The sequence below is a fragment of the Sciurus carolinensis genome, chromosome 2, assembly GCF_902686445.1.
Source record: "Sciurus carolinensis chromosome 2, mSciCar1.2, whole genome shotgun sequence".
NCBI classification, from domain to species: Eukaryota; Metazoa; Chordata; class Mammalia; order Rodentia; family Sciuridae; genus Sciurus; species Sciurus carolinensis.
Genome location: NC_062214.1, coordinates 103,478,061 through 103,493,683, shown reverse-complemented (window position 1 = coordinate 103,493,683; position 15,623 = coordinate 103,478,061). Strand labels below are relative to the sequence as shown.

Here is a 15,623-nt window from a genome sequence, read left to right as displayed (position 1 = left end):
TTGAAGAATATATAGATGGACACTAAATAATAAACTTTAAATAAATAAATACTATAGCACATCATGTTGGTGAGTGTGATAAAAAGAAGGAAACGTCAAGCAGGGTACAGTGAATCGACAGTATGAGAATTCATACTGAAGAGGAGGATATTAGGCCCCAAGCCCACAGTTCCATGTAAGAAATCTACCTAATTGGATCACTCATTATCCTGGCATCGAACTACACAGTCAATGTGACCACACCTTAAGAGGGTGTGGCAGAGAAAGTGCTCGACAAATACCCATATTTGTTATTTCCTAGCCTCCCTTTGCAGTTAGATTAGAGCCAGATGATTCACAATAGCTCATGAAATAGGAGAGGAAGAAGCAGTTAAAAGTCATTGCATCTCTTCATCTCACCCTTACCCTGCTGTGGTGACCTGAGAGGCCCTTAGTCTCAGTACCAAGGTCAAAAGATGGAGAAGACTCCCCACATCAGAATGTGATGTGAGCAAGAAATACACCTCTATTGTGTTTATGTAACTAAGCTTTCAGGGGTTTTGTAACTGAGTAACAGTGTAGGTTATCTGTGCCAATATCTATGAAAAGGAACTAAATAATTATAACAATTATTTTCCGCTTTTCAATTGTTAATAAAACATCTACCTCCTTATGGATTAATAGAAGTATAAAAGTATTAAATTTGCCAGGAAAGAAATGAGTAATGGTAAGTTATATTTAGGTTACCCTTTTAGGATTTGATAAATATTCAATGAGGTATTTTAAGCAAAGTTTTTGATTCATGAAAACAATTTACTTTCCTTGGATTCATGTAACAGTAAAATTTCATTGAAAAAAACTGCTTTGTTAGAAAATGTGTAATTTGTTTTAATATAATGTATTCTAAATATTTCTTGGACCATTCAAAGTTTCCAGCTAGTACCCTAACTTAAATCTCAATTTGGAAAAATATTTTTTCTATAAACACTTGCTATAATAGCATTCATTTAAGAGAGATTAAAATATTAATAGAATCCAGATAGTTTACAAGCAAATACAAAGCACAGACAGTATAAGCTCTAAGATATGCACCAAAGAAACTTTACAATGTAAACTCAGTTGGCTTTACTTCAACTGAAGAGATGATACTAAAAAACTTGTCCACATTTTCCCTTAGTACACCCCTCAAAAATAAAATCATAAAAATCATCTCAATATCATAAAGACTCATTAGTAAATAAAACCAATATGTATGGAAATATTAATATTCTGGGACTAATGTACAAGTGAGTAAAGCAAAAGATCATTGAGGAGTAGCAGGAAGGCCTCAGAGAGTCTTCCTTCAAGTCAGCCTATCATGAGGCCTAAAACCATACTAATAATGTCTTTTTTCCCTTGACTCTTGAAGGATTTTATTATTCTGTGATGTCTTAATTACAAAATATAGATATCCCTAGAGTGATCAATACTTAGAGGCCATTTCATGAATACTTAAAAATAATAGTAAAGGACAAGATAACAGTTGGAAAAACATAGAAGCAAGAGATACAATTGATGAGGAGCAGGGGACTGGGTCAAATGGTGTAAAGATGGTGATAATAAAACCATGGTCTAAAATTAAAGGCAACAGATAGTCAAATGATTTATAAATTAGAATATTCTTTCTAAACACCTACTATCTTGAAGACATTATACCAGGTACCATGCAAGATACAGAAATATATGAAGCAGGATGGCTGTCTATCTTCAGGAAGTTGTGTTAGGTCTAGTGTTAGGTCTTTGTTATGGAGCCAGAAGATGGAGGGATAGTTAGATCTGGAGCTACAAATAGGAATGTGGCCTGCATTTGCCCCCAGCAAGTCTGGAGAGGGATCCAGGGAGGCCAAAGTCAAACAAGTGAAGAGCATTGTCAGATTGAAGGAAATGAGATCTAGAGGAGAAGAAACAAAGATGAAATTTTTAAATGAACTGAGGAGCCGGACACAGTGGCACACACCTGTAAACCCAGTAGCCTTGGAGACTGAGGCAGGAGGATTGCAAGTTCAAAGCCAGCCTCAGCACAAGCAAGGCACTAAGCAAGTACCTCACTGTGGTGATACCCTGTCTTTAAATTAAAAAAAAAAAATAGGGCTGGGGATGTGGCTCAGTAGTTCAGTGTCCCTGAGTTCAATCCACAGTACCAAATAAATAAATGAATAAAATAAAATGAACTGAGAAAGCCATTCTCCCCTTGGTACACACTGTTACTCTTTAGCATGAGAAGAGATGAGGGTCTTGATGCCTGGAAAATTTTATGTCCTTCCAGGAAGTATATAAATTGGATTTCAGGTAACTAGCTTGTTACTTTTTCTTTTTGGTTTTGAGATTGTTGTTTAACTGTTTCAAACACTTACCATCAAACCTTGCAAGTCGGCTAATATCTTCTCCAAGTTCTGAGGTAACTGACAATGCATGACGAACTTTTAGGTTTGTTTCCCTGTAAAATTAATGATGGAACTTGAATTTTTATATAGAACAGCCTAACAGCATCTTACCCAATGCAATTAGGTGGATACAGCACATGAAAAACCCAACTCGAGAGATTCAAAGAACCTCACTTTGAATGTCATTCACACTTCTCACAAAGTCTTGGGAAAATGGGTGGGACTTCTCAGGCTCCTAAGAGTTGGCATTCCAACCACCTCACATCTGTATAACAACACAGTAATCTGTTTTGCAATTTGCAAGAACAGAGAACATAATAAATATGGTTTCATTCGAACCTAGCCAGACATCATGCATGAGTTATAAAACACATTAGGAATGGGAACAAAGTTGCCAAATAAAAGAGGTTATTAACACTCCAGATTCTACTATCTACCTAGGAATTTTACTTGCAAAAGATGGTCATGGCTAATTTTACAGTAGCTGAAATTAAAATGAGAAAAGGAATACAGCTTTCTTTTTCTCAGAGAATGGATCCAAGAAACCCATAAGTCTCAATAGTACAACCAGACAGGCTCAGAAGATCAGAGAGAGCTGGTCATCTTCTTACACATACATTGGACAGATGGCTCTCTGGTATTCAGGAAGTGCCCAGCAGAAATTCCACAGCCATCACTCCCATCTTGTGTTTAAGAGCTTGCTGTTATCAGTTTTCTCACTGAGTTCAATCTAATTTTCTTCTGCTGCAGCTCCCTACCCCATCTTTAATACCTGGCAACCACTAATCTGCTCTCCGTTTTTATAATTTTGCCTTTTCACTTCTATCAGAGTCCTATCTTTTATATAAATGTTTAGTAATTGGTTCATTCAGTCAATAAACATTGATTGGATACTTAGCATAGTTACCTAGGATACTCAATGCTTCCCCAAAAGAATTACTGTCCTCTTGAGGGAAACAAACAGAAGATTTAACAGTAAAGATCACTCTGTGGAATTACATGCCAACCCATGAAATAAGCGAGTTGAGAGAGACAAGAAGCAAATAAACAAGAGGGCACTCCATCTGACCTTCTATCAACCAGTTTCACAGTGACGTCAGGACAACATGAAAAAATTCCCACTGCTGAAATAGCCTTCTTCAGGAAACACTAAATTGGATTTATAACTGAAGTTACTTTTTGTTTTAAAACAATTACACTGATCAAAATATGCCATTTCCTAGGAGGCAGAGGTGACAGGGATTAAGATGGTCAAAAGGAACTTCTTAGATGAGGCAGAAATTGAGCGGGGCTTGCTGGACTAGGGTAAGTTAAGTGCTGTAAAGGCTAAACCACATGCCCATCCAGCTGAACCACTTTTTGAATAATTGAAACAATCACACCAACTAAGTTGGATAGCTCTAGTTCTCTGACCCTACTCTACATCTGACATTCATCCATCTTCATACTGAGTTGCTTCTTCAGAATTCTCTCCATTATCTCACTTCCAACTTCAAATGTGAAAATTTAAAGGAAAGAACAATCACACATAAACCTTACTTTAAGAAATATATTTTTAAAGACCCTGATTAACTCTTTCAGTGCCATGCCACACTCTTTTTAATCTGCCTGAATATCTTAATAAACTTCAAAATTATTTTCAGCATAAGAAACAATACATAAAAAAAAACCCTACCTTTTACTCAGTTTCCCCTATTGGTAACATCTTGCAAAACTATCATATAGTATCACAACCTAGACACTGACAGTGACACAGTCAATATACCGAACATTTCTATCACCACAAGGATCCCTCAGGATGCCATTTATGGCTATGCCCACTTCACTGCTTTCCCCACCCCATCTTTAATATCCAGCAATCACCACTTTGTTCTCCATTTTTATAATTTTACCTTCTCAGGAATGTTGTATAAATGGAATCATAGAATACATTAGCTTTGGAATTGATCTGCTATACTCAGCACAATTGTCTGAAGACTCATTCCAGGTGTTGCATATATCTGTAGTTAGTTCCTTTTTATTGCTGAGTGGCAATCCAGGATATGGATGAACCAGATTGTTCAATCATTCAAACCTCTTGAAGGATGTCTAACTTGTTTCTTCTTTGGATGCTATGAATAAATCTGCCATAAATATTCATGTACAAGCTTTTGTGTAAACAGAAGTCTTCATTTCTCTGAGATGAATACCCAAAAATAAAATTGCTGAGTTGCATGATAGTTGTAAGTTTGGTTTTTAAGAAACTGTCAAATTGTTTTGCATTTCCACAAGCAATGCATGAATGATCCTGTTTCTCCACATCCTTGCCAGTACCCAGAGTTGTCACTATTTTTTGTTAGCTCTATTCTGATCTATTCTGATATATCATTGTGGTTTTAATTTTAACTTCCCTAATTGTTAAAGATGCTGAACAACTTTTCATGTGTTTATTGGTCCCCTGTATGTCCTCTTTGATGAAATGTTTGCTCATGTCATCTGCCAATTTCCCAGTTAGATTGTTTATATTTTTAATTGTTAAGCTTTGAAAATATTTTTATATACTCAAGATAAAAGTCTTTATAAGATAGATGCTTTGCAAATAGTTTCTCCTGTTCTGTAGATTATTGTTCTGTCCTCTTACAAGCTTTTAATTTGATGAAGTCCAATTTATCAAATTTTCTTTTTATGGTTCATGTTTTTTGAGTCAAATCTAACAACTCTAGCCCCAAATTGCAAAGATTTTCTCCCATGTATTTTCCTAAAAGTTTTATAATCTTATATTTTGCATTTGAATTAATTTCCTTAATAGTTATAGACCTATTCAAGTTATTTATTTCATGTTGGATGCATAGTCTGTTTTTTTGAGAAGTAGTCCATTTCTAAGTTGTCAAATTTACATACGTAGAACTGTTTGTAATATTTCTTCATTATCATTATCCATCTGATGTTTTCAGAATCTGGAGGGAACTTCCCTGGTTCATTCAGGATATTGATAATTTACCTCGTTATTTTCCTTTGTCAGTCTTCCTAAAAGTTTTTCAACTGAATTAATGTTTTCGAAGAACTAGCTCTGTTTCATTAACTTTATTATTTTTCTGTTTTCAAATTCATTGATTTTTGTTCTCACCTTCATTTTCTCATTCCCAAGTGGGTTTATTTTTAAGTTTTCTGGGTTCTTGAGATGAGAGATTATTGATTTGAGTCTTTTTCTCTGTTCCAGTGTATACACTTAGTGCTATGATTTTTCCTCTTGGCACTATTTTAGCTGTTTCCAACAATTATGCCCAAACTAGGGTAGGATCATGCAGGTCACACTCTATTTGAATAATTCAATATGAAAATGATTCGGGAGCCACTGGTTAAAATCATAGGTTCTGGTGTCAGATTGCCAGTGTTGAGTTCTATCTTTACTTTTTAGGAGTTCAGAGCAAATAATCAAATCTCTCTGAATCCTTGGTTTCATTGCCTGTACAGTAGAGCTTATAGAGTACCTACATCAGGATTATATGATATAAGCCATCTAAAAAACACAAATTATACAGTGTGATTAAAATGTAAGCATTCATAAAATGTTTTTTATGCCAAACAGACAAATTGAATCCTCTGAAGCAAACCTGCTATATGGTCTATAACCAAATTCTAAATTAACATCAATGTCAAACTGCATCACAATCCTTTTCTCTATTCTTTCTCTGTATCTTCATTTGACACAAACCCAAGATTGCTTTTCAGTCCTTTCTTCCTCAGGGAATCTTGATCTCCAGCCCTCTCATTTTCCTTAGAAAATGACTTGAACTTAAACAAACAAAAACTTCTAAGGCAACTCACTGAAGAATCCTTGCATGAAATTATTCACATATACATGTTTAGCTCACTGTTTCTGAAAGAAAATAAACTTAAAAGTCAAAGTTTTCAAAATAAATTCAAGAGAAAAGTAATTTTCACAATAACTGCAAAGTAATTAACAAAGAGCTTGGCAATTTAGACTCTTGTGTCTTCCAAAGAAACAGAGAATAAAGTTTAAGTCCTGCTTATAAAGACATTACTTTTAAATAAATTAAAAACCAACCTAATCAAGTATTCTAATTTAATAACTTACCCATCAAGCTCTGCAGTTTCAATATAGCACAGTCCGTGTGGCTCACTACTTGATAGAAGCAGCAAATCAGCCTATTTTCAGAAATCATGACAAAAGAATACTTGATAAGGGGAGACTGGCTGAAGGTCTGCATCACCCCTCCACTACTAGCCAGCAGAGCCTGAGGAGCAAAGTCAAAGGGGTGGGATCCTGTACCACCTCCATGTGGTACCCCTGAACCAAGCCCTCCCCGCCCTCCCTGTTCCTGCTTCCATGCCCTTGAATGTCACAGAAGAAGCAAGGACTGGGGTAGCATACAAATTAGTAGCCACTCACTTTATATTTTTTGAAAGACATATAAATTATACATATATATTGCTTTCATAGTTCCTCATGGAAAATATGTCACTCTCACAAATAATTGGAAATATGTTTGGGCACATACTTTAAGCAAGACCACTTAAAAGCAGGCAGCAGGAAAAGATGAGGAAGACAGATGAAGTAGGAAGAAATTAGGGAAAAAATGAGAGGCAAAGAAGTAAAGATGAGAATCTTAAAAGATAAGAAAAGCCAAAAAAAAAAAAAAAACAGAACAACAAGATGGTGTATAGTGAAGAAAGGGAAAGAGAAGGTAAAGTGGGACTATGCAAAAGAGCAAGGTAGAATAAAAAACATAATAAAAGACAATGGAAAAGATTTAGACACTGAGTAGCTTGTCTGGGGGGGGGGGGGGTAGGTACCAGGGATTGAACCCAGGGGTTCGCCACCACTGAGCTACACCCCCAGTTCTTTTTATTTTTGATTTTGAGACAGGTTCTTACTAAGTTGCTGAGGCTGGCCTTGGAACTTGCAAACCTCCTCAGCCTCCTGCATTGCTGGGATTACTGCTGTATGCCACCATGCCCAGTATTCTGTTTTGTTTTGTTAATTTTTTTTTAAGATAGTTTTATTCTGCTGTCCTTTTGAGCTTTGAAAATTGCCTATCCAATGCAGTTTTAGAATTCTGGTAGCTTTCTATATTGGGAAACTATTTTATTTCAAATTTCAAACTTTATTTTAAAATAAGCATTTGTATGAAATTCTGAAGGGTTTGAATGTTAATTTAAAAATTAACTAAAATTTTAGGCTACTTATTTTGAGACATTAGCTAACAATATGTCTGAACGTAGCATTCCAAATCTGTGAAATAGTCTTACTTTATTTTTAAAAATACTAGAACTGTTTCAGTCTCAAGTCTTAGAGGTTAAATTTAGAATCAATCCACTTGTTTCATTGTCTCTTGCTTTTAAACTTCCAGATCAAAAATTAGTGTGTGTCTGTGTGTGTGTGTTGATTTGTTTGGTCTCAATTAGAATAAAACTGGTGGAAAAACTTAGTGACAGCCCTTGTAGGAATAAATGGGCTTTTATTATCAAGGCTCCTCCTCAGCTCTGAACCAAGTAGCCACAGAAGCTTCTCCGGGCAGGAATTATTTTCTGACTGGTCACAGTGTGAACAGAGAAAACCCATGAATGTATGTATGCTGTTCTTAAACTAAGAATTACCTATCCTGATCTAAAAGGAAGAAAAATTTGGAAAATTCACCTTGACCTTACTTCTCACATTTAAATTTCAATGTGTAAAGTCCTAAGGCAGGATAGCAGAAGAGCTTAATGCTCTTTGGGCCTCTGACTCTCCTCCTCCCTTAAGCTTAAAAAGATCATTTTAAACAAAATCCAGAATTCTCTAATTCTAATAATCAGTGATTGAAAATAGTTGTGGTGCGTAAGAAAGATATCTACTTGTACCTAGCGTGGCTTTTCTTCAAAACTCTGCATAGAAAGAGTGAGCCACTGTTACACTTTAATACTGAGTTCTGACATGTTCACACTTACTTTGTGATAAACAAGGGGAGGAGTCAGGGTACAGCTGGCTCAGAACATGTGACTGAGGCACCACTGCCACCTGGTGGTGGAATTCTCTCGGGAGCAATGACCAACTTCCTACAGGCTGAAACAGACCTACTCACCTACCATGGGTTCTGGCCTGTTTCTGCTCTGCTCCCTGGAATCTGGGACTTCTCCTTGGCCCTCCTCTTCATGTCCCGAGTTGCCACCTTTTTTTTTTTTTTTTAATGTCCTTTCAAACTTCTGCTCCCCAGTCCCTGGTCTCTGGCCTGCCTCCTCTTATTCATCCTCAGTTCTCCCTTCCTCATGTCTCAGTCTTGGTAGTCCCTTTTGATACCCTCTCCCTTTCAGGTATTTTAATCCATTGTCATTGAAGAAGGGGGATGAAAGCACAGAGTGCCGGGGGCATCTGGCAGGATGAGTGGTCACACACACATCAGTCATTCTCCCACCTTCTAGTCCATCAGAAATAATTCCAAAAAGGAAAGAGCAAGAGAATTACAGTAACAGGCCTGTTAGTCCTTGACCACTCTTTTGTCAGAGGTGGTGGGTCAGGAGCTGGAGCAACATGAGTAGTCTTAGGGTCCACCAGCCCCCGACTCTACCAGTCTCAGATCAAGCCAACCCTTCCAGTAAATCTCAGGAGACTCAGTTTGTGGTTGATCCACAAATTTATGATTCAGTGGTAGGCATTTATGACACCAATAGCCAATATTTAGTGAGGACTTTCTGTTTCTCACACTACCTTGAGAGCTTTACGTGGATATTTGACCCATAGTGTAGGTCCTGTTGTTATCCCCACTCTACAAATGAGCAAAATGAGACCAGAGAGGTTCAGTTACTTGTCTGAAGCTATTTATGTAGGAAGTGGGGGACCCAGAATTTGAATCCAGGCAGACTGAAGCATACACTGAAATGAATAAAAACTTCTTTGCTTCAAGGATAGGGTAGTAAAGACAGAATATGGTAAGGGTTCTCAGGGTCTTATTAACAAAGAACTGTGGGAAGAGTGCAAATGAGAAAGAACACTGATGGTAGCTAAGTAAGGGCATCATGGAATATTCTAGAAGCACTATAAGGCAGAATCCCTCAGGCAGAGGTACTAGCAGGAGTAAAGAACAGAAAAGGGAAAGCATGATTATCTGAATGCAAAGATGGGCCAGGCAAAAAAGTTGATAACAAGAACCACCAGAACCACCTCCCATCGATTCCTATTTTTACTTTCTTCTGTCAATTTTTGGCACCTTTTCCCTATTCCCTATCAGAAGGGACTTGGTTCTTGTCCCCCATGAAAGAAACAGTGTTTTCTAGCTCAGCACCCCTTGCCCTGTCTTTCATAGGCAACAGAAAACCAAGCAACTGCCTCATGGAAACCTGAAACGAATATTCCCATCAGAAAACTTGAAAAGAATTCGCTGAACATCTTTGAGTCCTCAAGGCCAAAGACATTGTCCTCAGAGGTTTATTAGGTATGAATAATATTTGTCAAGTCAAAGAATAAAGGAAGCAAAACCTCAAGAAATAATAACACTTTAAAATTATACAATTCTTTAAGAATTTATACAACACTCCCTCATAATTGGGTCATTTTATTCAAATCCTTAACACCCTGTGACTGGGCAACATTGTTCCCATGGTTTGCAGGGGGAACCTGGGGAGATCAGATCTGGCCCAGCAGCAAAGAAGGAATGGACTCCTGCATATCCACCAGGTGATTTAAATGAATTCACGTAAAGCCCATAGGTTTTCAGATATATGAACACTCAGACCTTAAATTGCAGATCTGGAACCAGAATTCAGAATTTCTAATCCCAAAATGAATACTTTTTCCCCTGGTGGGCTACTAAATCACTGCAATACAACTATGAAAACTAGAAAGTGTTTTGCTTTGTAAAAATCCAAAACTACAATGGTACAAGAATATTGAAATAGCAATTCCAAAAACTGATGGAAAGATAAGTTTGTAAAATTTGTTCGAATACCACTTTTAGATCTCCTTTTAGTTTTTTACATAGTTCTTCATCTTCATCCCACACATTATTTTAGTCTAAAAATAAAAAACAAAATTAAAATGGCTTATGCATTTTAGTCAAAAATTAGAATTAAATCATAAAAATGAAAGTATATAAGATTTACAGGTAATATTTTAAATTTAAATTTCAGACCCAATAAGCTCATGTTGAATAACTACTATTATGTACTGGATACAGCATTGTTTTGGTCTTTATAAGTAAACTAATTTGAGAATACAAAAATAATGGCAATAAAAAAGAGCAAGAGAGAAAGAATAATGATGGCTAGCAGAGCATTTATTCAGACAGGCTCTTACTCTGGTCAAAAAAAATCCTTGCCTGTATATCATCCCCACAAATTGTTAACTGCTTATAAAGAACATTGACCATTTACTTTTGTCAAACAGAAAATAATGTGTTTCCCTTTATACTTTAGCAAGAGGCTGCTTCTTCAATACAGCTTAAACAAACATATTTTTAAAAAATCTTTATTCCCTGAAAATCCCCAACTTAATACTGGCATAAATATATGAAGTATATAGAGAGTTACATAGAAAGAGGATTTACTTGTAGCAATTAGATTGAAAGAATAACCGACTTGAAGCTATAAGAGTTAAAATAATAATGAGAAAGGCAATTACACCACAAAAAAAGCCTCTCTAGAAGCACATCTGATAAAGGTGCTGAAAAGGACTAGATGAGATGCCTTCCTGGGTCAATAGAGAGCCAAAGCCCACCTGGTATGGTTTGAATATGAGATGTCCTCCGAACTACTCAGGAGACAATGCAGTAATGTTCAGAGGTGACATGATTAGATTGTGGGAGTTGTAGCCTAATCAGTGGACTTAATCACTTAATGTACTCATTCATGTACTGAGAAGTAACTGTAGGCAGGTAGGGTATGGCTGGAGGAAGTAAGTCAATGGGGACATACCTTTGGGATTTATATTTTGTCATTGGCACCTCAATCTGTCTCTGCTTCCTGGCTGTCATAAGCTGAGCAGCTTTCCTCAGGCATGCCCTTCTACCAAGATTTCTGCCTCATCTTGGGCCCAGAACAATGGTGTCGACTGACCATGATGAACTCAGACCTCTGAAACCATTAGCCAAAATAAACTTTTCCTCTGCTAAGTACTTGTCAGGTACTTAGGTCACAGAGATGAAGAGCTAATTAACACACCACCCCCTGGTCAGGGCTAAAGCTTAGGTCAAATTAATCTTTCTAGTCCTAGCTTCTGAAAGGTAAAACTTTTCAATTCCTATAACTGAAGAATGCCTTGGTTTTCAAACAAAAATTTAACTGTCATGAACCCTCTCCAAGAGGATCTGTTCCTGAAAATTGGTGGCATGGAAGAGCGGGGCAGAATGTACTCTCTACACACAGGAAGAGTGGAAAGAGAAAGGAAAGGAAGTTAGTTCCAGGTCCAGCACACCACTCCCTGTCCCAAAACCACCAGAGAAATCATTCCTGGGAGAGGGGAAGGACAAGGGGGATGCAGGACACTTAAAGTTGAGTTCAGTGTGGCCCCTTCTAAATAAAAATGGGAGGCGTATAAGCATGCTCAACCCATATAGCCACAATAAAAGGCCATATCTACATTATCCGAGATGGTAGCTGCGAGTCACATACAGCTATTAAATCTAAACAAAATTCAAAACTCAATCCTCAGTTACACTAGCTGCATTTCTACTACTCAGTTGCCACATAGAGATACTGAATATGGAACTGGACAAAATAATAATAGAGCATTTATTGCAAAATGTTATATTGGATAGTACTGCGACACATTGATCATCACCTTCATGGGAATTTGTATAAATGCATCATTCATTTTTAAACCAATGTTAATGATGCGCCCATAGGTCTGATTTTCTTGTACCTGATACTAGCACTTTGTTTCTCAATTCACTGAAGATTCTGCAATAGTAAGTAAGCATATATACTATAACATAGAAAATATAACTAAGTTAAAAACAGAGGACAAAGGAAATAGAAATTAAAATATCAAGACTAGAAGGCAAGTTGGAGACAGAATGTTACCCATGCGGTCATGTGGAGTTAGATTTAAGACACAGACTCAACTCCTGCTTTTTCTGAATTCACCCCTAAGAATTTGATAAGCAAACATGCTAAGGTATAAAACTATTATTCATTCTTTTCAAAGCAGGAATGGGGTTCTTAAGGTTGCATTATTTTTATTGACTACCTGAAGCAGAAACATACCTAGCATTGCCCCTGAAATATTCAACTCCAAGTAAAATAAAAGCTAAATGTGTGGCATATTTTAATGTATACTATATTTCCTCTAGCACCATTGGGGATAAAACAGTTACCAAAAACAATATTTTTTGAATCTTAGAATTTGCATCTTAGAATTTCTCATATGCCAGTGGGGGTGGGGAGCTAAGGTTATCCACTTAGAAGCAAATTCTTTCACTAAAATCATTTTCATGAGAGTAAAACTAAAATGAGTTACATGGAACCCTTTCTTTTAAACAATATATTCTGAATGTAGATGATCTTTGCTTAATAAGGGCATCTAGATCTTTTTATTGATACCCCACTAATACAGAATACCCTGAATTTTTCTTGTTTTCTTTTCTCTCTCTTCTTTCTTACAAGATTGACATCTATTCATTCAATCAACATTTACTGAATGTCTTCCATGATCCAACATGGTACTAGATGTAAGAGAACAGACAAATCAAGAATCCTGTAATCTCAGTTTATGCAATCACAGCAGGTAAAGGCTCAAAGAGATATTTTCGATCACACTGTGATCTGGCAACCTGATTTGGCCACATGGGGAAACCAAAGGCAAAAAAGATAAAGTATTTGCTCTCACTAAAGGGACAGAGCATAGATTCAGTTCTCACTCAGTTCCCCATTCAGTTAACCATCTGCCTCAATCCCACATCCTAATGTGGTGTTCTTAATCTTTAATGATCTGGAAAAAAATCAAGCAAGTAATTTAAATTGTCGAAAATAAAAGTAAATAGATTGTGAATGAAAACCTGGCAGACTGCCCTAGATATGAGGAGCCCAAGTCACAGTGTGTGGATTTTGAGACCTCTGTTTTAGCTGCCCTGACACCTTTTTGCTTATTTTTTGTTCTCAGTTATTTTTTTAAGTCTCCAGAGAAACAAGTATTTCTCTACTTCAAGTGTGAACTCTTCTGTGCCTGGCCTGTCCTTAGCATGGGCTCTTCCACACAAGTCAGTAAGTGCAGATGGAGCATTCATGAAAGAAGACTGGTTCAGAAAGTGAATGTTTAGGACTCTTAACTGGTTATTGTTCTTGTAAACAGATCTTGGGGCCATCTTTTTCCCTGTCATAAAATGTCTCAAATTTAATTAAGAACACAATTTGAGTCACAAAATTGCACTCAACACAAGAATTTTCATAAGTAATCTAATATAGAGAGAGAGATATACATATCTATTAGATTAAATATATATACTTGAGATGAACACTATAATAATTAGAATTTTTAGTCTCTAATTTGGGTAGCTTTTGTCACTCTAAATTTAATTTGAACTATAGTTAGTTGAATACAATTTTTGTGACTAAACTGAATTTTGTTAAGGAAATTGCAATATCCAACATAGCTTGAGAATAGATAGTGCATCTGATATGCAAACAGAGACCTCATTAACATTTTATGAATCAGCACAATCAATAAACATTTTCTGATTATTCAAAAACAAGCATACATTTTTCTCTTTCTCTAGCTTTTTTTTTTCAACTATATTGCAAATTAACAGCAGTAATCACAGTATTAAGGAATAGCATTGAAAATACTTGAAAACAAATTGTTTCTAAGATACTCATAAGCACTTTAAAAGCTCTTATTTACATAAAATTATTGACATCCTGATTTAAAATCTCTCATATCTATCAATGTAAAAGATCACAAAGAAAATAGACAAGGTGATAATTACTCAGCCTTATCTGACCATGTTATTGAAAGTAATAAATTAATATATTTTAAAGAGTCTATAATTGAGATTTTGTACTATTATAATACTGGTATTCCCTCTTTAATTAGTGTAGATTAGTATGGATTTTCTAAATTTACTAAATATAATTATTTCAATACATATGCTATTTTAATCTGAGATCAATTCTTCAAGTAATATTGAATACTCACAGCAACAAATTGGTTATTTTCTAATTTAACGATGTCTCCCACTTTGACATTCATCCATTTTTCATTCTGCAGTCTAAGAACAAAAATGAAATTAATTTTTTCAAGAATAGAGAAGAATCAGAAATAGAATCAAGGGAACGTATTCATAATACAGCATCATGTAATGGAAGAAGCAAATAAGTTTTCCTAGGATGTTAAATTCAAAGGGGCCTCTCATAACAATGTTCTTTACCGGAGCAATATGGGAATAAAGGCTCAGAAAGGTTAAGTGATTTGCCCGAGGATACCAGTGAGTTAGTGATACCCCTTGGCAAAATTCAAAATGCCTAACTCAAGGCTGAGTGCTCTTTTCACCACCTCATGATGACAGCTTCATACAATAGCTATGAACTTTCAACAAATCCAATCATTAACATTCTTTTCAAATTCTCTATTAATAAAGACAGCAACATCATTGCCATTGTCTCAGAAGTCTATTTAACTGGAGGCAAAAAGTGAATGAGAAGACAGTGGCAAAAGAGAGTAGTTCTGGGCAATAGTTAAAATATGAGTTAAAGGGAAAAAAAAATTTGGAAAGGACAGGAACAACAATGGATGAAAAAAGAAGGCTGAAAGACCAAGGAAGACCACCTACAGATGCTGCACAGCACTCTGGCTGAAGGATGACTCGGGTCGATGAATCAGGATAGAGAACGACACAGCCAACATGCTGCACAGCTTTCTTTGAAGACTATGTATGTAGCAGAGTCCCAAGCCCACCCTGTACCAAGTTCAAAGGGTTTATGATGAAAAGCAACTGTGTCCATCGGATCTGGCCCCTGGTGACAAGTTAGTTGGGGCTACCCAAAGCCAGACAGGCTCTCTGGAAACAGGCCACCTATGGCAGGCAGCCATAATGCTATCATCCCTTCTGAAACCCCCGAAAGGTAAATCCACCTTATTTTCCAAGCTGGGGGCCTTCATCACACTTCTTCCTCAGAGATTCCCCCTTAGAAGGGAAGGCTTGGCTATGTAGGGCAGGATTCCCCTGTAAGCTAAAGTGGGCGGTTTAATTTCATTGTGCAGTTTTAAAAAAATAATCTAATTTACTTGCTTTATAGGCTGAAAAACCATTT

General features: G+C 36.4%; 1 protein-coding gene across 9 annotated transcripts in view; it reads right to left on the bottom strand.

Annotated features, from left to right (window-relative positions):
* The window catches only part of Atp8b4 (ATPase phospholipid transporting 8B4 (putative)), a 214,355-nt gene that overhangs the window by 106,854 nt on the left and 91,878 nt on the right, over positions 1–15,623 (bottom strand). For 5 of the 9 annotated variants that reach the window (XM_047542231.1, XM_047542234.1, XM_047542232.1 and 2 more), the window contains 3 exons: positions 14,509–14,581; positions 6,481–6,551; positions 2,373–2,455 (listed from right to left, as the gene is read on the bottom strand). In XM_047542231.1, coding sequence (XP_047398187.1) covers positions 2,373–2,455; positions 6,481–6,551; positions 14,509–14,581 — 227 coding nt within the window. Of the gene's footprint in view, positions 1–2,372; positions 2,456–5,876; positions 5,902–6,480; positions 6,552–14,508; positions 14,582–15,142; positions 15,225–15,444; positions 15,509–15,623 lie in introns of those variants that run through there. The other 4 variants (XM_047542238.1, XM_047542240.1, XM_047542237.1 and 1 more) reach the window with 3 other exon arrangements.